This window comes from Harpegnathos saltator, unplaced genomic scaffold, assembly GCF_003227715.2.
Source record: "Harpegnathos saltator strain DR-91 unplaced genomic scaffold, Hsal_v8.6 scaffold547, whole genome shotgun sequence".
Taxonomy (NCBI): Eukaryota; Metazoa; Arthropoda; class Insecta; order Hymenoptera; family Formicidae; genus Harpegnathos; species Harpegnathos saltator.
In genome coordinates, this window is record NW_020230368.1 from 16,086 (window position 1) to 43,697 (window position 27,612).

General features: G+C 44.7%; 5 protein-coding genes across 20 annotated transcripts in view; 2 read left to right on the forward strand and 3 right to left on the reverse strand.

Moving 5' to 3' along the window:
• Nucleotides 1-2: 2 nt before the first annotated feature.
• On the reverse strand, nt 3-2,532 carry LOC105183672 (RUS1 family protein C16orf58 homolog). The gene is made up of 9 exons (XM_011141960.3): nt 2,297-2,532; nt 2,046-2,203; nt 1,647-1,807; nt 1,336-1,528; nt 1,156-1,271; nt 882-1,078; nt 513-772; nt 243-429; nt 3-171 (listed from the first exon to the last, which is right to left on the reverse strand). The coding sequence occupies exons 1-9, from the start codon at nt 2,358-2,360 to the stop codon at nt 107-109; spliced, it is 1,401 nt and encodes a 466-aa protein (XP_011140262.1). The 5' UTR covers nt 2,361-2,532; the 3' UTR covers nt 3-106.
• Nucleotides 2,448-4,057, reverse strand: LOC109503912 (uncharacterized). The gene is made up of 2 exons (XM_019841679.2): nt 3,866-4,057; nt 2,448-3,666 (listed from the first exon to the last, which is right to left on the reverse strand). Exons 1-2 carry the CDS (start codon nt 4,033-4,035, stop codon nt 2,460-2,462), a joined length of 1,377 nt encoding a protein of 458 aa, XP_019697238.1. The 5' UTR covers nt 4,036-4,057; the 3' UTR covers nt 2,448-2,459.
• On the forward strand, nt 3,615-5,908 carry LOC105183674 (uncharacterized). 2 transcript variants are annotated; one of them, XM_025303466.1, is made up of 2 exons: nt 3,615-4,896; nt 5,369-5,908. In XM_025303466.1, exons 1-2 carry the CDS (start codon nt 4,263-4,265, stop codon nt 5,671-5,673), a joined length of 939 nt encoding a protein of 312 aa, XP_025159251.1. In that variant the 5' UTR covers nt 3,615-4,262; the 3' UTR covers nt 5,674-5,908. The 2 variants fall into 2 exon arrangements, with proteins under 2 accessions (XP_025159251.1, XP_011140264.1); XM_011141962.3 differs by having other exon boundaries at nt 5,386-5,648.
• Nucleotides 5,909-6,108: 200 nt separating this feature from the next.
• Nucleotides 6,109-7,632, forward strand: Syx8 (syntaxin 8). The gene is made up of 5 exons (XM_011141963.3): nt 6,109-6,425; nt 6,583-6,777; nt 6,894-7,147; nt 7,229-7,321; nt 7,400-7,632. Exons 1-5 carry the CDS (start codon nt 6,391-6,393, stop codon nt 7,558-7,560), a joined length of 738 nt encoding a protein of 245 aa, XP_011140265.1. The 5' UTR covers nt 6,109-6,390; the 3' UTR covers nt 7,561-7,632.
• Nucleotides 7,633-8,489: 857 nt separating this feature from the next.
• Nucleotides 8,490-27,612, reverse strand: part of mtd (TLD domain-containing protein mustard) — a 139,271-nt gene continuing 120,148 nt past the window's right edge. For all 15 annotated transcript variants that reach the window (XM_025303461.1, XM_025303459.1, XM_025303458.1 and 12 more), the window contains 3 exons: nt 16,387-16,668; nt 15,689-15,858; nt 8,490-15,585 (listed from right to left, as the gene is read on the reverse strand). In XM_025303461.1, coding sequence (XP_025159246.1) covers nt 15,450-15,585; nt 15,689-15,858; nt 16,387-16,668 — 588 coding nt within the window. In that variant the 3' untranslated portion in view covers nt 8,490-15,449. The remainder of the gene's footprint in view (nt 15,586-15,688; nt 15,859-16,386; nt 16,669-27,612) is intronic.

The window sequence follows — 27,612 nt, forward strand, 5'->3', positions numbered from 1 at the left end:
TCTCTTACTGTTATATCGTGAGAATTATGATCTTTTTATAGCCTCATGAGGGAAATATTTTAATATGCTTGTGTTAAACGGTTTTTAATCATTTTAATTATTTTCGTTATGTGGTCCCCATACGAAATCTCCATGCGCCAACTCCCAATAAATTTGTTTCCGTTATCCATCCTGAAATTGTACGATTATGCATTTGCTCGCTTAACATCCACGAAATATCAACGATAACACCGTTTACGTACCATTCATCTCCAGACTGCTAACGAACGCTTTATACTCATTAGAGACTATCAAGTCTGTAGCACAGACACTTTGAATAGCTATCGACAATTGCACATTGCTATTCGAGTTTGCAAACTTCTTGTGAAGAATGTACGTGTTCAACAACGGGTACGATATTTCAAACGTTTCGGAACGCAACAACAGATTCTATGTAATATCCAAGTATAATAAGTTATAACAAATTATGCACTAATAAGATAAGAAAATGTGCAAGAGTTTTCATTACTCACGACCGATATTTGTTTCGCCATGCATATGTAGAGGCCACACATGAAAGCGTAAAAGTATCCTTCCAATACTTCAATAGGTTTTATATCCTTTTTCAGAATTATAAATATGGTTCTTGTTTCAATATCTATCGTTATTAAATACCTTCTGTCTTCGAAAAATTTTAACAAGAATTCCATCTCCATAGATGAAATCACATTTCTTTTAAGGAGACTTGCAAACGAGGCGCCAATTTTTATGTTAAAACCGCATATTTCTTTAGCTATAATTAAACGATTTAATTAACGACGATTTAAATTAACGAAAATTTGCGAAAAAAGATAATCAAGTGGCACAAGAAGAATAATGTCGGTATTAGAATAATATCTTACAAGGGTTTCCAAGTAGAAATACCGATTCTTCCTTATTAATCTTTTGCGGCTCAGAGATTCGCTCGTTCATCATATAATTTTTTATTATTAAAGCCAGACGGTCTTCATTGAGCGTATCTAAACATAGCGCTTTAACCGCCGAATAATTTGCATAAAGATGGACTGCCACCAGGAAGAGATATAATTCTATTAGGTATCTATATGTGCATTATACTCCATCATTATTAATAGCATTCATGATAACAGGAAGGTAATAAAGATATCGAATACGTACCGTCCATCATGGAACAAAGACAGCACGAAGATCCCGACGAATGACGCGATTAAATTTACGCACGTCTCTTGACTGCTGTCCTTCGCGGAGACGTCTGCTAAATTATTGCGTATTGCCTGCAAAAAGAAAAAGTTTTCAATATAAAATTAGTGTAGAATATTCAAGTTAACAACCAAATACCTGGTGTTGAGTCAGTGCTGCTCTTGTAGCTCCACCAGCAACACCGACGACGGACTTCATGATGGTCGATGTGCATAAAATTGGCACAGAATACGGTGACAAATACGGAACCATTAACTCTAGCCCCATTGCTATGTCATTCAGGATATCTGCAAACAGCCTCCATTTCTTGCATTGCCCATCCAGCTGAGTCCTGAAACAAGAAGCAAGTTCAGGATCTTGATATGAAACATTAATTACAAGTGACAAAGAAAGTATCTAATAGATATTCTTAGCTAAAGCATAACTAAATATTCTAGTTTATTCCTTACCCATTCCACCATGCAAACATTATACTCCCAATCATGCCAGTGCCGCTTTTCAGAATCCATGTTATCGCTGCTGCTAGTGGTGTAGCATTCGATTCACCAACTCCTATACCTTGCATTACAGAATGTGTTGTGAGTGTGCCCATGATGGTGCTGGCAAAAGCCTGTAAAATATTAATCTAATGTCAGTTACAATGATCTTTCACCCAACAAGAGTGTTTCCTCCTTCTTGAACTTGTCTTGAACAAAAAAATGAAAAAGAGACATTTTATAAACCGCTTCAAGAGCTCACGAGCTATACAACTACAGTACTTCTTCGACTTCGCAAACTTCTTCGCGAAGAATCAGCTGTCGTACATATGTCAAACCACCATATGTCCACCGGTGGTGATTTAAACTAACCTGTACCGTATCCCATATCTGATAAGCTAGGTAATCGGCACGCACGCTATCCGGGTATCCTTGCGGCAGAAATACCTCCTTCACGAAGGACACGAAGCGAAAATAAATATCCTGAGATTCAGTCGATTCGGACTTCACCTCGTTCACGCTGAAACCATCTGGAGCCAACAGGTGTCAACGCTGATTACTGTCTAGCGTACAGAAGCGACGACGTCGTGAACATCATCGTCTCTCAGAATCATATTTTTTACCTTCCGACTTTATGTAAACCGTCTCCCGCTCGTTCCCGTAGCTCTCTCGAAACAAGACACGCATATTGCGTGTGGGTTGGAATTTACCATTGACGTTCACGCTGACGTTGCCCACCACACGCGCTCACGTCACTGACTTTGGAGCGCTGTTTTCCGCGCTCTCTCAGCTGTTCCTCTTCGCCATAGAGGTTCTCTCTACTCCGCCAAAGCTCGACCCGCCGCCGAATATCGCACAAGCATCACGAATAATCCCGTTCAACTCGGCGATGCACAAATCCAATCTCTTCCTCGCTTCGTTCACGTTATTCTGCCGCTCGGAAGCCGCAGCCGCGTTTTCCCGAGCGTCCTCCGATTTCGTTTCACAATCCGGAAATTTCACGCTCCGGTCGCCGTGAAAACCGTCGTTGCGCTCGCGATCGCTATACTTCCCTTTACTTCCGAAGTCGGTTTCGGTAATCTCCTCTTTGTTACCCGCAGAATCGATGACGACGACGCTGGGATTGCTGTTTCGTACCGATCTTCTTCTTCGAGCTCTCGCACTGCGCCCAAACATTTTACACAGCCATGGCACTCCGAGGCGACTCCACTTCGCGTCACGATTTTGCGATTCGTCATATTTTTTCTTAATACTTCTTACTTCCTCTTCATTGCCTTTGCGCGTCTCTTTCTTTAGATTCGCATCACCCGCCGGTATCTCTTCCTCGTCAATCGAGCCGCAGGATTGTTCAGGTCGCGTGCCGCCGCTGATTATTTTCTCAACTGATGATCTGATCGCTCTCTTTTGTCGCTCGCGAACAATATCGGATTTATTTCTGTGCGCTCTCTTCCTCTCTGCTTCCCGTGCCTGTTTGTACTCTTTCGATCTCGGTCGAAAACAGCGGAGAAATAAACAGCCGGCGTTTCTTCCGCGTTCGGCGGGTCTGTCGTATTGTACGCCTCTGGAGATCCTTTTTCTCCTAATTTTCGACGCAATTACATTTTCGGGGCTGCGCTCGCGATACGTATCGTTCGCGGGTCTATTTCGGCACCTCTCGGGCTCCTGCGATTTCTCGTCATTGTCGGTTTCTCTGCTGAATTTTTCCGCGTCCGAGATGGGCTCTCGAGACGCTCGCGACGGTTTGGACGGCGATCTATCCGGCCGTTCATCATTTCCGATTGATTTATCATCGGACGGGTAATCCTCCTTAAATACAGCCGCCTCGTGGGCCTCCGTTTTTACTTCCCGCGCACGTTCCGCAGATGATAAACGAGCGGATAAATCAGAACCGCCTAGCGAGTCGTCTCCTTTAAAATTTCTTTGCGTCTCGCACCGCGCGCTCGTTCGTCTCCTCGCGTTTTCCGCCGACTCATTAAATTCCGACGGCGCCGGCCTGGAATATCAGAAGGTTCTTTTCACACGCTGGATTATTGATTCGCAATCCGCGAGAACGGCAGCAAACGGCGCGAGTCGATTATTACAAATACGTAATCCCGCGCGGGACGAAAAGTAAATCCGTCGTCCTGAACGATCGAGCTAACGGATGACGTTTTAGAGCTACGTTAACAAACTTTGCTCTCGGTTTCGGTTACCTCAAGCAATTGCGCACAGAATAGTTTCCCTCCTCGTTCTTGAACGCGTCGATCTCCCGTCGCAGCCGCGAAATCTTGTCGTTCAATCCAGCCACGGCGGCGACGATACAGTCGATATCAATTTCCGCATTGCCGAACGAATGCCGATTCGCAGCGCGCACATCCATCATGCGGCGGTTGCTTCGCAGCTGATGGGCGTCTTATTATAACCAACGCGACATGTCACTCCCGCAAATAACATCGCATCGCTCGACGTCGTAACGCGGAATGATCTTCATGTCGAAGATCGTTCGTCTCTCGGAGCGACGGACGCCCGGCTAAATTGTCAAGAAAATCGACATTCATTGCAACACTCAAGATGTAACTGCGAGATGCAATATTCTACTAGAAATCCGAGATGGCGAATAACGACATGGACGATATCCTGACGCGTCTGGACGAGATCAAGAAGCTGCAAGCGGAACTTCGGCACCTGGTTCCTCGGATCGCCAGCAACTCGTCCGGACAAGCTAAACCGCAAGATCTAACCAGCGACGCATCCGCGTCGATTCGCTTCCCGTCTCTCCTCACGTTCCCGGAAGTCTCGAACGTCGCTCCGTCGTCTTCGAAGCACGGGCGAGTGCAGAAGTCGGCCGCGCACCTGAACCTCAACAACAAACTGTTGCCGAGTAACAATCGGCCCTCGACAGCGCACTCGAAGAGCACCTGGAGGCTTACGAAGTCCGGATCGGCCGCGAGGGAAACGGATGCCTTCAAGGCTCCGCCGAGGAGCACGAACGACGTCGTCGCGAAGTCTCGCGCGAGGAACTCCACCGGCTCGAATGTCTCAACCATCGCGGCGAACTCGGCGAGGACCGTCACGTCGTACCTTACGAAGAGCAACACCGCGAATCGAGTTGCTAAGCATCTGCAAGGATCTGCAATCAGGAGAGAACCGAGCAACGACACCGTGTCTGCTAGCGACAAAACGTCGCTAACGAGCGTCGAGAAGTCGAATGTCGCGTCTAGGAATAAAAATAATTCGAACGCAAGTAAGTGATATTTATAGGCGAAAGTACCAGTGCCGGAATTTTGGATACACTCGTTGCTTTGGCCTTTAAATTCGAATGTCTAAACTCAAAATAGAATTTACACCCAGACAGCACATGATCTCCTGGGGACGTCGTATGGACGTCCTGAGGACGAAGAAACGTCCCAGGACGTTCTTAAGACGTACTCTGGACGTCCTCTGGACATCTGTGATGCTGTTAGAGCATATATTGTGCAGATAATGAATATATATGTTTTATGCTGAAAGTTTAGATATTCGTATTTGAAGATCAAACTAAAATCAAAATCATGCTCAGAGTTAGATACGCGTCCCGACATTGGTATTTTGTCGAACTATTTCTCTAATAAGAATTTCGATTACCGAGGATGCTCTCATGTGGATCTTCCCCTCTCATTGTTACCCTTTGATCTCTATTCTAATTCGCCAGTCTCTCCCGATCTCTGCGTTCACAGTATCCTCGTCTGTACAGACATCGGACGTGCCGGTTTGCGCGGAAAGAGCGGCGGAATCGCGAGAAACGCGATGGTGTCTAAAAAGAAATCGTCGTCGTGACGGAAGCGGCGCGCCAAGGGGGACGTTTGTCGAACGGATTATGCAAAAGCTGAATTACTGTCTCGTGGACGACAAAAGGGTGACCGTGCCGAATCATTATCCGGGAAGCGGGACTCCCAAACGAGTGCATGTGCGCCGCACATCGACGAGCGACGGTGAAACCTTGCAAGTGCACGTGTCCGCGGCCAAGATTTTTGTCAATTGATGGGACCTTTGAAAATCGAACAAACTTGAAGCAATATACAGAGTGGAGAACAATACGTATAAGGAATTCATATGAATAAATTTACCTGCGTCCGAGAGAAAATCATCGTTGCGTTAATTAGAGCGGCGATCCACTTGGTTAATCTGCGCCGAATCGAGACGCTCGTTGCGTCGAACGAATCATGAGATCACCTGGAAGAAGTGCGCTATTAATCGGATCGAGATATTCCGTTAATTGAAACAATAACAGCAAACAATGGGCGCACACTTTACATTCTAACAAAGTTCCAATCCAACGAAGCCGCCATGCTAAATTGAAAGCATTCGGTTTCTACTCTCTTGCGTTAGATGGCGCCGCGTAAAGTGTACAGGTACTGAGAGTTTGACAGTACTTGATTCTGAGGTTATTTTGACAGACTGCGTCACGATTTTGTGCATTGCTTATTGCTACTCAATTATTACTTAATTGTAATTTTATTGAAAGAGCGTCGTGTCATCGTGACAGATCTAGAAAGTTCCATCGCTACTTGAATAAATAGTGGCAGCCCGAGAATAAATCATGCGACTATATTCTCATCAATCATCAATAAGATAATGTTTTTCACGATCAATGACGATGAATATCATGTGAAAATACTCGTCGTGCCATTTTATTTATTAGGGTGCCTTTAGAGGGTGATTTTTAGGGTGAGAAGCATATCTGCATCAAGGAGCAAAAATGGCACTGGTTAATATCGAAGGGATTGATCCCTGGTAAGTGTCTACATATTCTATACAGATATTCCATTTGTTCCATTCAAACATCTACTGGAACTATTATGTACCCTTTGTAGGAGAGTGATTATGTAATAACAATACCACTGTATCAATTTTTGTATCCATACATCTAATGAACAATGTATATCACTAGGCTCACCGAATACGATGCATGTGAAAAACTGTTCCGTGAGATCATGGAACAGCTGACCATGCGTGATTCAGAACCAAAGGCATCAAAAGTTTATGCCAGTCTGTCAGCCAATATAAGGTTACGTATGAAGCAATACACACGGGAGGTTCAACAATTGAAAAATAAAGTGGAAGAAGCTTCTAAATCAAGGACAATGTATCCTTTTATCTTGGCACATATATGTGTCTTGATTCTTAGAATATCATGAAAAACAATGTTGGAAAATGTTAATTTTTATATAATGAATTCCTTAACAATCGATTGCATGATAGAACCTTTGAGGAAGCTGAACGTAGAACAAGACAAGTGGAACAATTACAGAGCAGGGATATACAGTTACAAAAGCTATATGACCCGCGTACAAAGGATTACGCATCGTCGCGTGCCAGCTTATTGAAGTCCGGCTCGTCGGCTTTCGCCGACGGTGGCACGACTTCTTGGGCTGCCGATGAGGATGACGAGAAACCAATAAATGTACAAGTAACTGTTACCGACCTTGTGACTCATCAGGAGCAAGTATTGAAAGGTATTTCTAAATTAATCCTCAAATGAGAAACTATTCAAATAATCGTACCATGCAAGATTCATATTGTTCAATGTCCTCCAGAGCAAGACAAAGGTTTAGATGAGCTATGTAAGGTGATAGCTCGTCAGAAAGAGATTGGCCAGTCTATTAGCAACGAAGTGAACCACCAAAACGGTGAGTAAACCGGAAAATATCGAAATATATTTTTCTATGATTGAAATATATTTGAAATTCTTTTCCACCGCAATGTAGAAATAATTGACGATCTGGCTGATCATATGGAAAGGACTGACGAATCGTTGGTCAACAAGACTCAACAGGTCCGTAATATTCATTCCAAAGACCGTACGCTTGTTTACTGGGTGGTGATAGTTTTACTTTTTATCGCTATCGTTGTTGTTGCTTTGGTATAAAAATAAACAAGTGAATGAAATCTCATTTCCGTCAGATTGTCTATACTTTGAATATAAGGATCGAATACTGCACTTTTGAGTATTTTTATGATATATACACGAGAACGTTAATGTGCTTTTAAGTAATTTACATTAATCGGTGATGAATATCTTCTCATTTTTTAAGGCAAAGCCATCAACATTATGTTATATATGTACAAATAATATGTATATAAAAATACAATATATCGATATTGCACATCACCTCTGTATCTTAAAACCGCCAATATATTTTCTCTGCGAGAGCATCATTCTTAATTCTTTCCAATATTGTCCTGAGATTCTTCAAAATGTCACCCAAAACCAAGTGCATTCCATCGACGGTGAGAGAGGGACTTTGTGGCGGGAGGTAAAAAATCGACACAATCAGGATAGTGTTACATATTCTGCATTTGTTTCTTTTTTGCATTTTCATATCATAAATAGCTATCCTGAATCTTATTCTGTGCGGACTCTCTCGGCGCCAGTGTTATAAAGGATGATTCGCTATTGTTTCTGCGCTTAATTCGTTCAAATCAAACATATCAAACAGCTAGCTCGTGCCGGATATCCGCCTTCACGGTCTCTCTCATCGACATGTTTATAATAAATAATAGTATCTCTCTCAGTGCCTGCTTCTCGACATGTGTGCCCTGACACGATCAGCGGACGTAAGAAGTGTCTTGATCGTCAGTTTCTCCTCGCACACGTCTTTAGTTCACCAGTTATGCATCGTTATCGCGTTAACACACAGTGCCCAGCGCTTGTTGCCTGCCTACAAGACACGATATTTCATAGAATTACGTATATACATTGGCGCAATTGTTCTCCTCCCCAGCGGATACATCGCGTGCCTATTTTGCAAGCGCACCCTCGATAGCTCTCCCTAAGCTTTCGCAAAACTTGTTATCTTTATCGCCGATGAACCCACTGAGAGCGCATCGCTCCTTCTCTCTGCGCAACGCACAGCGAAGATATCTCAATTACACGCACAACGCACCGCGTCGGGTCGCTGTAATTGATATTTTGTTGTACTGGAAATCGCCTGCCTCTTACATCGAAATGCTCGCAAATATTGGAACATCGTCGTTGAATTGCCGAATAAAACGACTCGCTCGGCCTACATCGCATTTCTGCTTTACAACGAAACTTCGCTGCGCTAGCTATATAATTTTGTCATTGGAACTCGGGATTTCGGCACAGAAATCGCTACGAATACGTCACATCGATCGTCTCGCAGCTTCGCAGCTCGAAACAAACGGCCGCTTCACGGTCGCGTGTGTTAAAACAGGCTGTTTCTACGGATTCCTGTCTCCTCTACTGTTAATAAGGGCCGAACAAACATTTATGCAACAGGGGATGAGGGTGGTAGTGGCGGTGGATCGTTTTCCTAAACGCCGGCTGAAGTTCAACTGATCCGTGACCAATACTCCGCCGTCTCTCATTCCCGTTCGTTTTCACCGACGTCGTTGGAACCTTCATCCAAGCTTAAGTCTTTGTCCGGATAGCAGGTTTAAGCTCGAATTAAAGTTTCATCGACGTCGGTAGAAACGAGCATCACTCGGATAGACAGAGGGAAGCCAAGCCGAGCGATCGGCCTCGATCTCAATTAACTTTCGGCGACTTTCTCGCGACGACAGCCGTTCACACCGTCGACGCGAAACGAAACGCAAGGTAATGCGCGTTCCCAGTCGGGAACATTCGGAAATTTCCTCCTCAACGAGACAAGAATTCTTTTCTCTTTCTCTTTTCACCCACGAGCAGCAGCTGCGTTAGTCCCCGGTAAACTTCGAGTAACAGCAAGATTACATCGCTGTTGTGATTGCTCACTCGGCAATGTAAGTGAAGTGTGACGCACCTTGTACATAACAGTCACATCTCTGGGAGTGGGATTGTAACATTTACGTAACGTTACTGTCAGTCGATGTTTACCGAGTTGTAACAATTGCGTTAAAGGACAAATCGCATACCAATAACGTAGCGTAATACAGTATTGATTACGTGGTCTCCGCAGCGAGACCAGCAGACTGACTTGTGCGCCAATTCTCGCTAAGATCAACATCGGTTCGCCTCATCTCCTCAATGAGTTTTCTCTTTCTCTTTCGCTCTCCTCCTCTCTCGTATTCTCTACTGACTGATATAGTGTGTATATATATATGTATGTGTATATATATATATATATATATATATATATTAGAATATCTTGTAATGTCAAATGGGTCCCATTAGCCGCTAATCACTTCACGTTTGCGCCACTAGCCCGAGTTTAGATGTGCGTCGACTCGCGTGTTCTCAATGATGTGCTGTTCTCATCTTAACGAGGACGACGACACAACTTTGTAATTCTAGCTAAACATCGAAGAACATCGAACTGTTTTATGTGTGTTCAATCCCTGCAGTCAGTCTGAATCTAATTGACAATGTGTATACCGAAGGTATGTGTCTCCTCTTTGTTGTGCTGCTTAGCTTGAGTTTGTGCCGCCTCTGTTCTCTTCTCTCGAGTTTTCTTACATTGATTAGCTCTCAGCTAACAATCGCTAATATTCGACTACACGGTCGTGTGTTTCGGTTGGGTGTAATATCGGTATGCCATACCGAGCGTATAATTTTTCAGCTTGGAGTCTTTCGCTATTCTTATCTACGGGCGAGTTGTCCCTCGCACATAACTATAAACATACTCCTAGTGATCTAGGAGCGTATTGTACGCCGGGTGTCCCATCGGCGAAATTAGATCTGTTCTTTCTGTGTCTACGCTCTTCGACTGGTTCACACTCGTACAATATATATTTCCTCCCCCCTCTGCTCTTACATTCAGTATACGAAAATAAATTTACCTCGTTTGTGCAGGATGCACCAGAGAGTGCGTACAACCAAAAGAACAGATCGCGAACGGCATTTCCTTATCGATGAAAACTTTACAGATTCGAACATATATCACTCGATATCTCCCATGTCGCAATTCAATTTCTACATTCAATTTCTGTCAAAGTACAACTCAAACAAGTTAGAAAACCATTTCCACGACGGAGTCTCCCGTTAGATTTTCACTCGAGCGAACGTCGACTTCCAAGTTCGATAGTTTATCACCGAGAGCTGACGGCGAGATGCCGATGGGACATTCCGCATATTCTTGCTTAAACTCTTAAGCTCGGTATAAGCAATGTCATTCAGCGATTTGAAAGCAAAGGCCGCCAAGCAGCTAAATGACACTGGTCGTTTCAAGCCTGGGATATCTACGGCATTAATTCACTCACTGTCCGGTAACGTGCGATTCGCTCGCCTCGTTCGCTCGCTCGTTCGCATGTGAGGATAATGACACACTATCGCACGCGCACGAGACAGAGTTATCAATCGTTGGACATTATCTGGTATCCTAAACATGTCAAGTGAAACCTACAAATGTTTTCTCTCTCTCTCTCTCTCTCTCTTTCTCGTCGCGTTTCTTTTCTCCACAGCGCGTGTGGAATTCGATACGACGGTGTGTGCACGACACGGCGCTTGATATCTGCGCGATAAATTTATCGAACTTGTCTCACCGGAAACGTCGGCCGACCGACCAGAAGGTCTCGCGCGTGTTACAACATATATCGTATGTGTTACAATATGTGAACCGGCTCGGTTGCGACAAATTGCAACGGAACAATAAGCGACACAACCAACATAGACGCGCGCACACATACACACACACACACACACATAACGCGCGCGCACGCGCGCATGTGTAAATTCATGAGCGGCGGAACGAAACGCGGAAGAATAATGAACGAAAAGTTTGTTTTCTCAGACACACTTGATCTTTTATTTTTCTCGTTACAATGTACATCGACATCTTGATTTTTCACATTAAGGCGAGGGTCATGAGTATTTCTTTTTTGTTTTTCTCATTTTCTTTTCTCTCTTTTCTCCTTTTCCTTTTCTATACACAAGCTTCTCGTTCGGCCTTATCGTTACCACCTGCTTTCGGATGCGCATACTTCGCTTTCTCGCTTTCGCGTACGTGTAACAAACATAATTCCCAGCGTTCACCCAGCGATCGCGCTTTCGAACCCGACGACAGACTGTACATTCCTCGAGCTATTCAAGTTCCTGCTGTCAAATGTACGCTTTGAGAAAGCGAAAGAGGAAGAATCTCTATCTCGAGGTATGTATATACGTGTGTGAATATGTGTGCGTGTACGTGTGTGTATGATGTGTATGTATACGACGTTGCGCGTGCAATCGTGTGGTATCATCGAAGCGACTCGACAAATCATCTACGAGCGCAACATTTCGCTCCCGTTTACTTAATATCACATGATTACGCCTAGACTCTAATTTACGCTTCTATGCAACGCTAATCGTATGCAACGTTATTGTGTGTGTTTCTTGCGTTTAGGTAAGTGTACAGGTTCGAGACTACTATCCTAGTAAGCCGGTAGGTGCTACCGCGTGGATATTGACATCACGTTTGTGCTTCGTCGACAACATATCGGGTGTTGGGAGGTGACCGAGGTGCAACTTCCGGTGAAGCCGGCCGAGGTCTCGGCGCTGCAAGCGATGAAAAGAAAGGCTCACGATTGCAATCCGTCACGATCCTCCAATCGCGACGATTCCATCGGCGAGGGATTCCCAGAGCGGTCATAGTCGAGTCTTGTATCCAAGTTCATCCTCAGATGTCTCGTAGTCAATGGAATGATGATCCACGCAGCACCAGGCAAACTCTCAGACGATCTTAAATACAAGACCCGATTATCAACGCCGTTCCTAATCACTTCACGCTTATTCACGCGGCACGCTCGAAGGAGCTCGAAGAGGCTTCGCTGAAGTTGCACGCCGGCACCTGTGAGCCCTGATTGAATTTCTCACTAAAAAATGCCGCACCGTGCTCCGTCCAATCGCCCAATCGGTGGCTTTGATCACGTGTTTCCTATTGTTTTGTCTTCCGTTTTTATAGTGCGTCTTGTAACCAGTGCGCGAACACTTGGGTCTCCACTTGGAATCTCTTGGATCGGCCGCTCAGTCTTTCGAACGTTCCCCGGTGACGCGATTGCGTCGGGAGAGAATGAGAGTGTATGCGTGTGTGTATGTGGTGTGTATGTGCGTGGTACGTATGCATGTACGCGTATCGCGTGTATGCATATGCACGTGCATTTGTTGTATATACCGTACGCGAGAAGTGAGAGAAATAGGTAAAGATAGATCCAAAGTTTTCTGCGTGTGTTTTATTGTGCTCACGTGTTAGTATAATAAGCACTCTTGGTCGTCGCATTTATATGCGCGTCTCTCTGCCGACGATACGCTTCTCTGGGCGTACGACCGACAGAGAGAAAGAGAGACGCGTCGTTATAAGATTAGATCGCAGATCCGAAATCGATATAGAAACGATGCAACGCGTACGTCGCTGAGTACAAATATTGTATCTAGAGTAATTGTAGAAGGGAAACAGGGGGATAGGGCAGAGGTGGAGAAGGAGGAGGAGAAGGGGGACGGGGATAGGCTGAGGTGGAAAAGGATGGAGACAAACGGCGGCGTATTTAGGTCTATAACGCGATATATAAAACGTGATCCGTCCCCGTTCACGCGACGCGAGAGTCAGCAGAGTCACGTGCCAAAGTTGGGCCTTCAAACGATTGCGACTCGGCACAATGCTCCCGTGGAGCTTAACATAGCTAGAAAAGTTCGTCCGATACCCTGCCCCCCTTCCCCGCGCGATACCGAGACAAGCGGCAACGCGTGACGTCCTTTCTCGTGCGGTCGCGAGAAGAGAGCACCTCAAACGAGAAGAGAATCCCGTGGATCACGAGAAGAGAGTATGTATCCCGCGGTTGTTGCCGCTGTTGCGTTCGCCGCGTTGCCGCGCGCGTAAAAAATTGCATCCTCCCGGCGCATCGACGCGATGAAGCGTGCGAGTACCACACGCTCGATTTCATCCCGACACGCTCTCTCGTGTCTCCTCGTGATATGCTCGCGCGCGATAGAGATTAAGCTCGGACAATACGTGTGTGTATGTGTGATTGTGTGTTGCATGTATAACACGTTAACACGGCCGTACAAAGTTGGACTAGGTTCAAAAGAGCATCGGAACGAGTGTGGTCACATGTGCGACGATCTCGACGGTTGTTCTCTGGTTCTCGACGCGCTCTATTAACTACTACTATAAGTTGCGATCGATCCTTCGTACACCGGGGGTTTCTTTTCGTACGCTGATATAGAATAAATTGAGGGAGGGAGATGAGAAGGGGGAGTAGGGCGTTCACGCTCGAAATAATACGCTTTGACATCGCGTTCTTTTTTTTTTGACACTTGGCGGAGGGAGACAAAGAGAGCGAAGCAGGCACAGGCATGTGTGTTCGTTGTGGTCACTCGTGACTCCAAAGCACATTTACTAATTTATTGACGACAAGATTTCACGAATACACGCCTCCAGCTCGAGTTTGTAATTCCACTTTCTCGCCCGATATGTGTTTCTACGTTTCTCTTGTATAATAGTAGAACATCGGTACGAGATTTTTCTTTTTTTCTTTCTCTCTCTCTCTCTCTCTCTCTCTCTCTCTCTCTCTCTCTCTCTTTCTCTCTTTTTCTAAAGCTACTTATTAATTTTATCAGATCATAGATCATCGCATCTCCGGTCGCGCGCGCGAGAGCACGCTCTCCCGTATCTGTGTATAATCCTCACGTGTATGTATATATATATGTTATATGTCGTGTATGTGTTTCTCGTGTTTGTAACGTCTCCTTGGATTATACATGACGAGCTACACAGTGTTCCGCAAAGAGTTCTCTCTACTTGTACCGTTAAAATTAATCATTGCAACACGATCATAGTATATATATATTTACATTTACTATCTACATTATCTACACATCAACAAACTGTTAGTTTTTAGCATTTCATCGTGTTGAATCGTTAATCGTTTTCTCCCAAAACGTTAGATCTCGCCCAGCATTTTATCATCCGCATCGCTGTCACAAACTCACACTCACACTCACATTCTTTCAATGATCACCGTCATATTTATCATCATCATTATTATTATTATTATTATATTATCATTATTTTTTTCCCTCGTCATTATACCATCAACATCAACATCCTCGTGATTACCTGTTATCGACGTTGCAGTAGTCACTTAAAATGTGTCATATACTCACGACTAGTTCGAAGTAACGATTATCGTACGAAGTAATCATAATTCTTCGACTCTCGAGCGATCTGCAGCTGCAAATTAAATCCAAAACATAGACGAGCAAAATCTCAACGAGCGACGCAGCCGCTCGTAGCCAGAGACCATGTACGCGTGTAAAAAAAAAAAAAAAAAAGTAAAATAAATATGCCAACTAAAAAAGAAAAATGAAAGAGACAAGAGTGCCGAGAACGGACGATAAAATCAATAATGATCAGCAGTTACGCGACACGCGTACTCGCGCGTTTCTAATAGCCCGCTACCGATCGCGTAACTTCCGACTCTAAAACAGCCTATATCCTTTTTCTTTTTTCTTTTGTCTCATTACCGACCGCATAATATCCCTTTCGAGGCTGCATCGCCCGTCCTCGATTCACTACCGTCGCCTCGAGCCAATATTATTCGTCGTTGTCCTTGCGCGCGGCGGACACTGACGATTCTGCTTACTCCCCGGGGGAATCATCCCATGCACCCTAACTGCACCGGGTACCTCCCAAAATACCGTTGAGGCGATCAGGCGAATTGATATCGCGACGTTTGATACGACTCTGTGTCCTCTCCGGCAAAGTCTCTTAGAATCGTTAGTCTTCCTCTAATCTCTCCTGGGGGCGGGGGGTGGCGGGCGAAACCTGCGCGAGGCTCGCGAGTTCAAGTCAAGTTAGGCTGCGGCGAGGACGAAGGGATGGGCTGGGGGTACGAGGCCGTGTCCTATATGAAGGCCCAGCATTCCAGCGTCTTCACAACGAAGTCTTCGCGAGGCGCCAACGGCTCGTTGCCGTACGTGCTGCAGGATTGCGTTCTGCCCTGGTACAGATCGCCGTCCAACCACAGTCCAAACTTGCCGCTGAAGAAAGGAAAAGAAAAAAGTGAACGACTCCGTGAGAGAGCAGAAGGAAGGCCTACGGCGAAAACACCTGCTTCGAGGAAGAGAGGCGAAAGAAACTTACTCTCCGGCACCGATCGCCAGACTCTCGTTGTTGCCCTTGATGAAGTACAAGTTGTCCCCGGTCCAGTTGAAGGACTGGAACCTCGGCGTAAACCTAAAGAGCAGGGACTCGCCGGTACCGTAAAAGTGGTCGCTCACGTGCAGGGAGCACGAGGTCAATGCACCGAACACCTGTAACGCGCACGGTCAAATGACTCATCATTCAAGAGGCACGATCGGATCGGCTTATAAGTGCAACAATGGGAAGAACACGTCTGCTCCAGATCCTCGCGTCCGCGAACGGCGGAATGCAGCACAAAATACGCGACAAACGATAGAAACGAGAACAGCGAGAGAAATATCGAGAGAGTGTGCAATCTCACGATTGCACAGGAGCGATCCTTGCGCGAGTTTCCCGATGAACTCCCCAGCAGTCGCGTCCCAGCAGTCGACCGAATTTTCAAAGTCAACCGCACCGCTCCCTCAAACAGGATCAAAGGGATGCCATACTCAAAAATTGTACCGGCAAAATAACAATGACTTTTTTCCGTAACATTCATGCATTATATCGTTAGTGTTTACTTGACGCAACAACGTTCAGATGATCGCCTCTGTCTATCGACATTTTCGGAGTTGGTCGTCATCCACTTTGGCATCCCCTTAACGATAGGCGAACGAATGAATGAAAGCTTAATATACATGAGAAAGAGGGAGACTCACGTTGCCCTCGGTGTCCTCGATGACCAACAGGATCGGGCTCTCGATCTTTGCCATTTTGCGATACATGCTGTTGAGACTGAAACCATGCTGACTGGTGCTGAAGACGAGGGTCCACTGGTAACCCTCGGCCCTCGCGGGCAGATGACGGCACAGCTGTTCCCTGTGCTCGTCGCTGAGTATCTCCGTTGTGCCTATGAGGTCTGGCACGATGATGTCGTTGTCCAAGGAGACGGCACTGTTCGCGTAGAGAGCTCGCCTGAACTCCTCGCTCATAGACAGTACCTGCGAAAGCGAGCGTGAATCAGCGATTAACATGTCCCCGAGCGTGCTCTCTCGACAATGACATACGTGTATATGACGTATAGTGAATCGCTAAACTCTCTAATCGAGGGGGTAAGAAGCAAACTCGTTTATCAATGGCAACTTCCTAGAAAAATGCTCGTGGCTTGTATGGGTGTCGTAGATTTATAGACTGAGCGCGCTCCACAAGAGGCTGCGAAGACTTGATTAGATGAGGATGTTCTATTACTGCAGGCACTCGCTCTTCGTCTAGCTCGACAACTATGAGACGATTAGACGAAGATGGCATGCCTGTGTGTGTGTGTGTGTGAACAATGCAGAAGAATATAGTCATCCTTCAACCTTGTCTTCAAGCCTCTCCCACACACAGGAAATTCTTTGTGATTTTATACATCACGTCTATTAAAGAACAAGTTATCTCTTTGAGAGATGAGGAGCTTAGAATTGTTTGTCAAGAAAGGCGATTTGTCTTCAACACATTCCAATTTCACCCTCCTCCCTGAAGATTCCGAAGAATCTGGAGATCTTTCCTGTTTTCTTCAAACGAACTGACATGTATGCTACCACAACAACGGCACCTAAATTATTCTAATACCTTTTTTTGCTTCTGACCCCCTCAGTTCAACTAGAGTTCTAAGCACATTTAGGGCACTACCACATCCAAGTGTCGTGTTGTACTCCGTCGACGCGCAGTCTCATGTGACCGCAGTGGGTGTCGCGTTTATTCAAGTAAATTGCCGGATAATTATTAACGCGGGAGGTCACCGTGAAATGCGTGTCAATATTGAGTTACTTTTGTTCGCGGCTCGCCATGGCGAATCGCTTCGCTTCGCTTTACGTCGCGTGCGATATAATGCGATATGCACGAGAGTGAACACCGCACGGATCCTGACAAAACAATGAAATTAAGAAAAGAATATCGCGCCGAGGCGATCGAACTCTCTGCTTCTATCGAGTTGTACTCGAGAGACTTTGAGCTACGCATAGACGCAAAACATGGAATCGGTGTGAATGAACGAGAAGTATAACAAATTGCAGAGAGAGGACGACCGAGATGATTGAAATAAACGAGTCGGAGAGATGCGGCAGAAAAAAATTCATAAAGACAAATTAATTGAAACATGATCAAGATACTTGTTCCTTCGCAGTGACCAACCTGATTAATAACATCAGAAGCGAGAAGATATATGTTCCAAATTTTCATAAAATATGTTGAGATAAAAATATATTATCCATGAAATAACACTCGTCGTTGAGAGATTGAGCAGGTTTGTGAAATAATTCAAAAATGTTTCTCTTGTTCCAACGATCGGTAAATGGCAGTAAGATTAACGTGGCTAACTTACTGATTCTTTTGAGAACGAAGAGAAAGCCTCCCAATTATTTTATAAGTTTGCTTAATCGATCACGAGTATCATTTTGTGAACATTCTCGCTTTATCCCAACGTGTTTTGCGAGAACGTTGAGCGTCTGTAATCTCGTTTCCGACGTCACGACAGTTAAGATGACCGCGAAATCAGAGTGTGACGAATATTTCCCAAGCAACGAGGAAAACTTCAAAAATTACCACCGCCGTAAAAACAGCAATACCGCTGATCGGGAGCGACGAATTTCTCAGAACAACGATAACAATTGCGCTACGGACTTCTTTTCGTAAGATATATTTCACCGAGGGCAATCAACGCGAGTTCGCGAAAAACTCGCTGGACGTCGCGAGATAAGAATGCAAATCGCCGGCCGCCGGGCAATGAATGCACGCTACGCGTCGTTAACCCGCGACGTTAACGATGTAATGCGACGTTATTGATAGGCCTGCCGACGATCCAGATAACGATGTGCCGCACCGGTCATCATCGATGCACCTGTGAATCAGCGATAAGCTGTGAACGACTTCAGGTGTACACGCGCGCTACACACGCGTGTCACCTGTGCGCTCGTGCGTACTCTCCTTACGAAAATGACATAACTCGATAATCTCCAATTCGCAACCGCGCAACCGTTGCCGATGCTGCACGTGACAACAAAGTATTTGTTTTCGTCGATTTTTGCTTCAAAACCGATCGGAGCCGCGCGTGAGTGAGACACCGCAATTTTTTCAACCTTCATTTCACCCTCGATCGAGTTAGTCTCGCGTGACACTGATCGCGCGACAATGAAAAATTGTCACGCGTCAAACCCTTTCTGTGCCCGTAAGAGAACCTGTTGCGCGCGTATTACTGTGTGTAAATTACGAACCATCTATTAAAAAAAAAAAGTCTCGCTTGTTTCTATTCTCTCGGCCGATATGACTTGCAAAACTAATTTAACTTGGCCGTAATGAAGTCGTGTACTCTAGTTTCGTCGGCCTTATAATGGATTTTGAGATGAATCGCGGCGGAGTTTTAATTTTTATGCTAATTGCAAATTTTTATGCCTTACGAGTTTTCGAAATAAAAAGAAATGACTCGTCGATTGATGTTTAAAGAAGAGAGAAAAAAAGAGAAAGGGAAAAAAAATGAGCATTACGACGGGATTACTTATACGAGTAGTTATTGTGTGGGTTACATGAGAAAAATAAATGGATAGAATCGTCAATTAGTCCTTCGATCTATTTACGTTACAAGGACAACGAGCCGTGTAATAAATTAACACGGCGGATTTTATATCACACGCACATATGCGCATATGTATATATACATGATAAACAACGTGATGACATCGAGCAGCATTGTTGCATTATCGATCGTCACAGTTATATTGCATTATTTATGGGACAGCCGTAGAAAAATTACGCTGAAGAAACACGTCGTCTGCTTCCCGTTGCAAACATTTATCTTTATTCACTAAGCGGGTAAAAAGAGTGGCAGAGAGAAAAACGATTCAGATAACCTCTGACATATTTGGTGGAACTTTAACTGCCATGCGAACAATTATAATTAATCGCCAGTCGTGCTGACTTCATCGGACGATGTTGTTCTAACTTTCGAAAGCAAGTTTAACACAAGAAGAAAGATCAACAACAGTCGTAGGAACCGAGTAATGCTGCGTTATAATCGCATTGATATATTCATATTGTTGATGTATGTAAATTAAGATATTTGGATGTAAATTATTTTTTATATCCACCATTCGGGACAAATACTATTAAAATATTAAAAGTTTCAGAGAACAATAAGCATTATTATTTTGAATAAAACAGCCAATATAACGAATACGGTATATATATATATTCATGCATTAAATTATATTTTAAATAAATAATGAAACTCAAAGACATAAATATCTACAAACATGAATGTGGATTAACAATGGAAAGAGAGAGATACAGAATTAAAAGTGAACTTATATTTTGAGTGATTTACGTGTCATCGTATTATTTTATTATACGTAAACAACATAAAAAATGATCGAAAAATAGTTGACTCCGCCGCGAATGAGGAGAAAGTCAATCCTGTTCGGAGATATAACTACCAAAAAATGTGAAATTTACTTATCATTCGTGTTATCGTACAGCGAATGCAAGCAACCGAAGAAAACAAGCGAGAAACAGAGACGAAATCGTGACTGAAAGTTGGCGTTTCCGATCGAAATCGTAAACAATTCCGCGATCGCTCTAACCCGAGAGTTCACTTTCTCCTCTCTGCACTCGCACGAAACGAAAAAGTCTGAGAAAAGATACATTCGCTGCGCACATGAAAAGTGCGAAGTCGCGTGTTTATTTATACACGCGAAGATAGACACTATCATCGCGACATATGCACGAGCTATCGTAGTTTCGATATCTGCCTCTCGTACGGGCCGATATAACAAGTGATAAAACTTGTCACTGCCGGACATGGTCGATCGTCCTTTAATTACACGCGCGTGAGTTCTTTCGACGCCGGGCGCATCGTGTTATCATCGTCGCCGCGCAAACCACTTCCAGTCGAGCGCGCCGCGTTAATTTCAATCCCTAACAGCGACGTGCTCCCAGATGTTCCGCGCAAACAGCCTGCTAACCAGCGCAATTATCGGCTTTCTAATAAATTAGCCGGGAGTCGTTGCTCGCGCGCGACTACGAGGCGTCTCGCGTGTCAACCGCGTTGAAGCACGCGAGTTGCATGAAAGAAGTTTCGATATTGCGCGATAGTTTCTGTTTTATGGAAATTCTCGGCTTCTCGGCTTCCTAAGTCAATAACAACTATATCGGCCGGTAACGAGATACGTCACGTTCTAACGAGAGGCCACTTTTCTTTTCTGTAACCTTTCAACGCTCTGGCTGTTGCTCCTCTCTTTTTTTGAGAAAAGAGGAAAATGTAGTGGAGCATTCTGGATTTCGAGATCTACTTTCGAGCGGAAAACGTAATGACCGTTTTCCGAAGAGAGATAGTTATTTTCTTCTCTAACGTTCAATGTTTGTTGTTTTCTCTTTTTGTCGTAAAAGAAAGAAGAGGGAAATTAAGATTGTGCGCTACAACCGGCGACGCGTCCTCGTTTGAGACTCAAGTTCCGCGACTTGCAATGTTAATTAATACATATACTCAGCCGCGATTGTTGCATCGCGGCCGACATAAACGCAATAACAACACCGCGCGACAAGAGCCGACCACGTGCATCCAATCTGAAATCCGAGAGAGGCGCGCCATCCTCGATTTCGCGTGGAGGTCATCGGAATCGAGTAGATTAAAATAACTTCGCTGAAAACGCGCGCCGCGCGCCCACAAGGCGACCCCAAGCTACGATAATTTGTTTTTCTCTTTCTTCAACGACGAATTCTTGGGCGGGTTTGGGCGCGAAAACTTTCCACCGCGGAAATTACACTCCTCGATTTCCTACGTTTAATAACAGCTTTATCAGTCGGCACTGAAAGACGCCGCGTTCTCTAATGAGAGATAATTACTTTTTCTCTTCCACATCGGGCATAATTACAGGAATAATTAATTTAATCGAAAGAGCGAACCGATAACATCTGACGGAGGCTTAATCGAGTAATTAAAGTGAAAATGTTTGCAATGCAAGAATTATTCCCCGCTGCGAAAGATTCGAGCGTATTTCATGGTACCTCACCGAATTTTAAATTGACATTGAAAGCGAGAAATCATAGACAATTTATTCTTGCGATATACGTTAAAATAATGCCTTTCTTTTCTCGCACGCCATCACGTGTAGTCAATAGGATAAATAAATCGACAAGACGCATACCGAAAGCTGTCACTTTTGCGTTAAAAAACAGGTGTATAAGTCAATTTACGTGTCGTATGTTCCCAGCAAAAGTGGATATTACAGCGACAGTTATGATAAAGATTTATTCCATTCTACCCATGACCCATCAAGTACAAACAATGGTGGCGCGCAGCGAGAAGAGAAAGATTAATCTGCTTCGATGTGTATCACATGAAGAAATCACACGTGACTTCTCGTTTCTGACGTCACGCAATTCGGCGACGACAATGGCCACAGTGGCGAAGGCTAGAACGGAAGACTCTCAAACAAACCACGAGGCGTGTAATTAACCGATCGTCAAACGCGTTGATTATGCACCGAGAACCGATTAATGCGCGCGATGACTGCAACAAGAAAAATAATCATAATGACAACGTCATTATGTACCTTTGTCGCAGCGGTGATCTCGCTGTCACCGAATGGTACAACGTTGTGTTATCGTTATTTCGATTTAGCACAATCGAGATAATTGCGTAAAGCTTCTGACGGTCACTCGGTAACGACGCACCCGGTTTTAGGAAGCTGTGAGAATTCCGAGTGATTGAAGATCGAGAGAATGTTGGTTACGTGCCATACGTATAATTATTGATATCTTTAATATAATTTTAATATATATTAATGTTATATCCTTCATGTTGCTGAGAAATATTTCACTTTGTGACACAATGATACGATCGCAAGCATGAAACAAGATTTGTTATTCTGTAATGACCGATTGTTCTGCAGCTGTTATATGGAAATCGATCACGTGGAAACTCACCGTAAGCATCCTCGACGAATGCTGAAATACGTAATTCAGAATGGGACATGGATGAACCGTCATTGCAGGGGTTGAAATGCTCGCGAATAATTCAGACACTCCTCCTGTCAGTTTACAGATCGCGTTTTCGCTCTCAAGGGAAATTTTAATTGCAACTTTCGCGTTGTGGATTTGGAGAATGATGACCACGGCCGGAAGCAACGGCGCAAACATTCGCTTTCGCGATTTCGCCGTCGGATCAGATTCAGCGCGATCAGCAGGCGCAGGAACGCCGAATTTTTCGCACGAAAGTTTCAGGCACGAGGAAGGATCGCCGTGCGCCGGACGCGAATTCGTCCGATCGGTAGGACGAATCGATTGAGACTGAATAATGTCAGAGACACACCGCGATGCGATTTCTTCCGATGACCATCGCGCTCAGAACTTTACAAAAAACCTCTCGTCCGTTCCCCCTTGCCCGTTCTTCCTTTCTACTACTTAATGTCAAGTACACATAAATTTTCATCGAATGCTCGCGGCGGCCTCGAGTGCATTATTCTCGCGAGCACGATCGGCCTTCGATCTCCCAGCCGTCCTGATGCAACTCCGATAATGACGGGACGTGGTAAGAAAAAAAAAGAAGGAAAAAAAATGAGACTGGTGTCATTCGCCAACTGCCAAAAATGTTTTTAACGACACAGCAACGTTAACGACGCCCGTAATAACCGACTTCCGCAACTAACTTCTGAGGCTTTGAGCGAATTTCAGTGTCCTTATCTTTCGCGAGCTGCGAGCAATTCTTCCTCTGCGCCTTGATGAAATAATTGCAAATCGTTTTCTTGAATAAATCGCTCAGTAAATAAATGAAAAAAAAAAAAAAAAAAAAAAAAAAAAGGATAAAAACGACTTTATAGCATATCAACACATTTACTCGAGTCGAAATTTTAATTCTACATTAATCCTGTAAATTCTCGTTCGCTTAAAACGACGAACTTTCTCAATTGCAATTCTTTTCCTCTTGCTGTTGCTGACAATCCATTCGTAGAATTTAAAGATTTCATTCGGTTATAAAGATTATCGCTTAATGCCGCGTTTCTGATTAATCTGTACTTTTTCCTGAAGTCATTGCGCCCTGCTCACAATGACAACCAACAGCTGACTCTAGCTGACGGAATGCAGGGCGCAGCGGCAGTCGATAGCAAGATTTGTAATTCCTCCTTTTTACCTGTTTTAAATCTTCAATCGTCCTAACGAAATTTCTAATACCGGTAAAAAAGACCGGTAAAAAAGGATGACAAAACGCTACGGGTGAAAACTCCAAGTTGAAGATTCACGGTGCAACTTCAGAGAAAATTCCACTTTAAAACTGCAGCGTGACATCATCTAATGTAATGACGTCTTACGTAAGAAATATGAAAAAAAGAAAAGTCGTAGGAGGAAGTGGCATACGAAGTAGCATCGCTTTGCCTCTCGACGATTAATCAAAACGGATTGACAAACAGGTTGCAACAGCTTCTAAACGGATCGCTTGAGCAGCAGCTCTCGTCGATACTGCGAGATCGTTCAGTCTGGATTAACGATTCGAGGCAAGAACTCTTTTGCATGAATAGATAATCATAAATATATGCTTCGTGTGCGACGACCGCGCGATCGCGACTTGTTTATCGCGTGCCTTTACCTCGTCGCGGATAAAACTTTTCCGCGATTAGCGCGAGTCCGACGTTACCCAAGTAGGAGGATTAATCATCCGATGCAGCCAATGCTGTAATTGTGTGTTCACTTCGATACGAGACGTGAATGCTCATGTCCGGTCGCGTTTACATATGCTAATTTTACGCATAATTCGGCCTGTACCAGGCGAGACAAGTCGTCATCAATCAAAGATGGGAAAAAGAAGCATTAAGCGCCGCTAATTCGCGCGAGTCGATCAAGATCTCAGTCCCGCGAGCTTATACACTGTGCTCGGTTTCAACGGAGACGGTTTTCAGCGAACGAGGCGATGCTTCTCCCGCGGGCAAACCGAGCGCTGCTTTACATTCATCGCGAGATCAAACACGAGCTACTTGCATCGAGTAACGTTCATCAACCACGCCTCGTGAGTGAAGAAACGCCTAAAATTAGTCGATGAGTAAGATGTTATTAATCTGCATGCCCGACTTATCGGAGGACCCCAATCTTTCTTCTTTTTCGTCGATACACCGCGGCTCGAGGATTACTCACGACTCGAAAACTATTTGCGTCCCGGTATTTTCGTCGGGGGAAAATGTCATTTCGCGCTCCAACGGCAGAAATATCGCCGTGTACACGCGCTGGACGTCGTGTTACATCATATAACAATTTTTATTCATAATGAACATGAAGATTCGGTTGCTTCATGTATATATATACGTGCGTGCGTGCGTGCGTGTATGTGTCCTATTTGCTTTTTACTTGTATCTCAGTCGAGATCAAAGCGAGGCGGAAGCAGGATTGGAGGAGCCCGAGCGCGACGAAACACATAGCTCACGCGCTACGGGGGATAATTAGGCTGGCGAAGACCATAAATTGCTACCAATTGCGATCCAGCTTCGCCGGCATGATCCGCTCTAATCGAAATTTCCTGGCTACAGTCTGGCTACAGACTGTCGGGGGAGCGCCATTGCGGCAGCACATAATGCGTAAGCACAGCGGACGCTTATGTCGCGAGTAAAACAGCTGAGCAAAATTACGTAATTTCGCGAGAAACGAAAAGTAAGCGACGAGACGTATCGCCCAACATTTCGGCCGCGGGGCATTACATAAGTCCAGAAAAAAAAATATGCCGATGTATATTTAGATAAAATCGCGCCAACTACTATCGCACAATTATTTTCGTCCGCCACGTGTCAAATTGTCAAATTCCGCGGAGCGTGACGATTCCGGCCAGTGTGTGCTGAATCGAAAAAAAAGAGAGAGAGAGAGAGAGAGAGAGAGAGAGAGAGAGAGAGAGAGAGAGAGAGAGAGAGTCACTCGAGCTTGTAAAGCATCGAATTCCGCTCGAGAACCAAGTGCATCGCGAATTTAGCAAAGTTTCACGAAGCGAGAGAGAAAGAGAGAAGGAGGCGCCTCTTCGTTATTCACCGTGAGACCACACTGTGTTATTATCTCGCCCCCTGTTTGTCAATTAAAACGCGATACGATGCGCAATGTATGTGCGACGCATGTATACACGATTCCAATACAATTTCGATAGCGACACGAACCGACACGAGTACAATCCAGCCGCTACTCCACTTCCGCACGACCGAGCCAATATGTGTATTGCTTTTCTTTTTTCTTCCTTCCAGACGATGATCATCCAGATAATTTCACTTTCGTCGGTCGATTGTTATACAACGAATAACGCGCGAGGTATCCTCTCCGGCGAGCCGATTGTTCTAGAGTCGCTCGACCGTCTCGCCGGGCGAATAACTGTCGGCAGAAAATTGATCATCTCGTTCACGGAAAGTTCGTAAAAGGCAGGTTAAAAGCCGGTCACGAGCGTTAACATTCAAGGAGACCGGGAAACGGCGACCGCACGAGCGCGAAAGACGAGGGGTCACTACGATCGTTATTGACCGTCGTGCGACGCGAAAACCTCCGTCACGGTTTCCTTTACAAATTCCGAGATAACCGGCGGGAAATAAATATGAAAGTTAACGATCTCGTGACTCGAATGCCGGCGCTTTTTAACCGCCTCATGCCCGAGGTATCCTCCTCGCTTTTGCGTCGCGGCGTTTCTAAACGACGCGAGGACGCGATTCTCGGCGCAAAGACTGCTTCAATCGCGTGTCTTATGTCACTTGGCGCTTTCCAAGCGAGTGTAAGCGAAGGGTCGGTCGAAAAAAATTAAATGCCGATTTAAATCGGGAGAATTCAATCGAGAGAAATTCGCTCTCTTCCTGAGAACGAATTTCTTTTTCTACCTTATCACGAGTTTAACAGTTGAAACAAGACATAGATCCTCGTATAAGCAAACTTTATGTTACTTGCTTGCTAAAAGTTACGGGTATAAGAAAGTGACGTTGCAGACGGTCTACTCAATTATTCAACAGAAATATTGCGTCTTTTTGTTGCACGAGTAGAACTTTTTGTTGCGACGAGTAGAAGTGATTTAGCGAAGTGTCATAAACTAACAGAGACATATTGCAAGTATCAATTAAGTCAATTAAGTGTTATCGAGGACACTAAACGAGATTCTAAGGTATAATTTTAACTCGACTTTTCCAATTTGTGATCTCTATCATTAAATGAATACGAGAATAAAAATTCTCCTCATTAAACGCATCGTCTAATCGTCTAATCGATAGCGGATCAATATTAAAAAATAAGAAGTAATGAGAAGTAGGTAAAAATCCGCTCGTCGAGAGATCAATCTTTGGAGACTCGCGCAAGACGACGATAAGCGTATTAATAACAACATGTACGTTCGGCCATGGAAAGGAGAGAAGAATCGTACATTGCGGAACGATAGCCTATCTGTATGCAGAGATAACGCCGATACGGGTCGTTAAAAAGACCGGAGGCAACCGAAACAAAAACACGAGAGAGGGAAGGAGGAGCGCGACAATTTGCGTCTCTTATGATAATTCACGGCGACTCATATGAAACACAACAGCTGATCGACGACGATCAAATGCCGCGTCGCGGGCCGAAATTTCGCGCTTCGATAGGTCCGGATGCCGTCGATTCGCTGTGAAGCAATCAACGATCCTACACACGGACGGACGAATTTTCGTCGTGGAAGCCCGTGTCTGTTTTAACTTCGTTTTTTATCATGTCGTCGGACGTCTCTCGCTTGCGTGGCCATAAGCGCGTCCTAATCAAGGCCTCACACGAATTTAATCTATTTGTCACGCGCCGGAATATCCGAATTGTCCAGCTCGTAATGAATCATCGCGCAGGGAACGCGAATTTCCGTCCTTCGTAAGCTCCGGTTAATTTTGAGTCGCGAGAGTCGGCTGGAGACCAATTCGCAGCTCGCGGAAAAACTTCACGGGACATTAAAC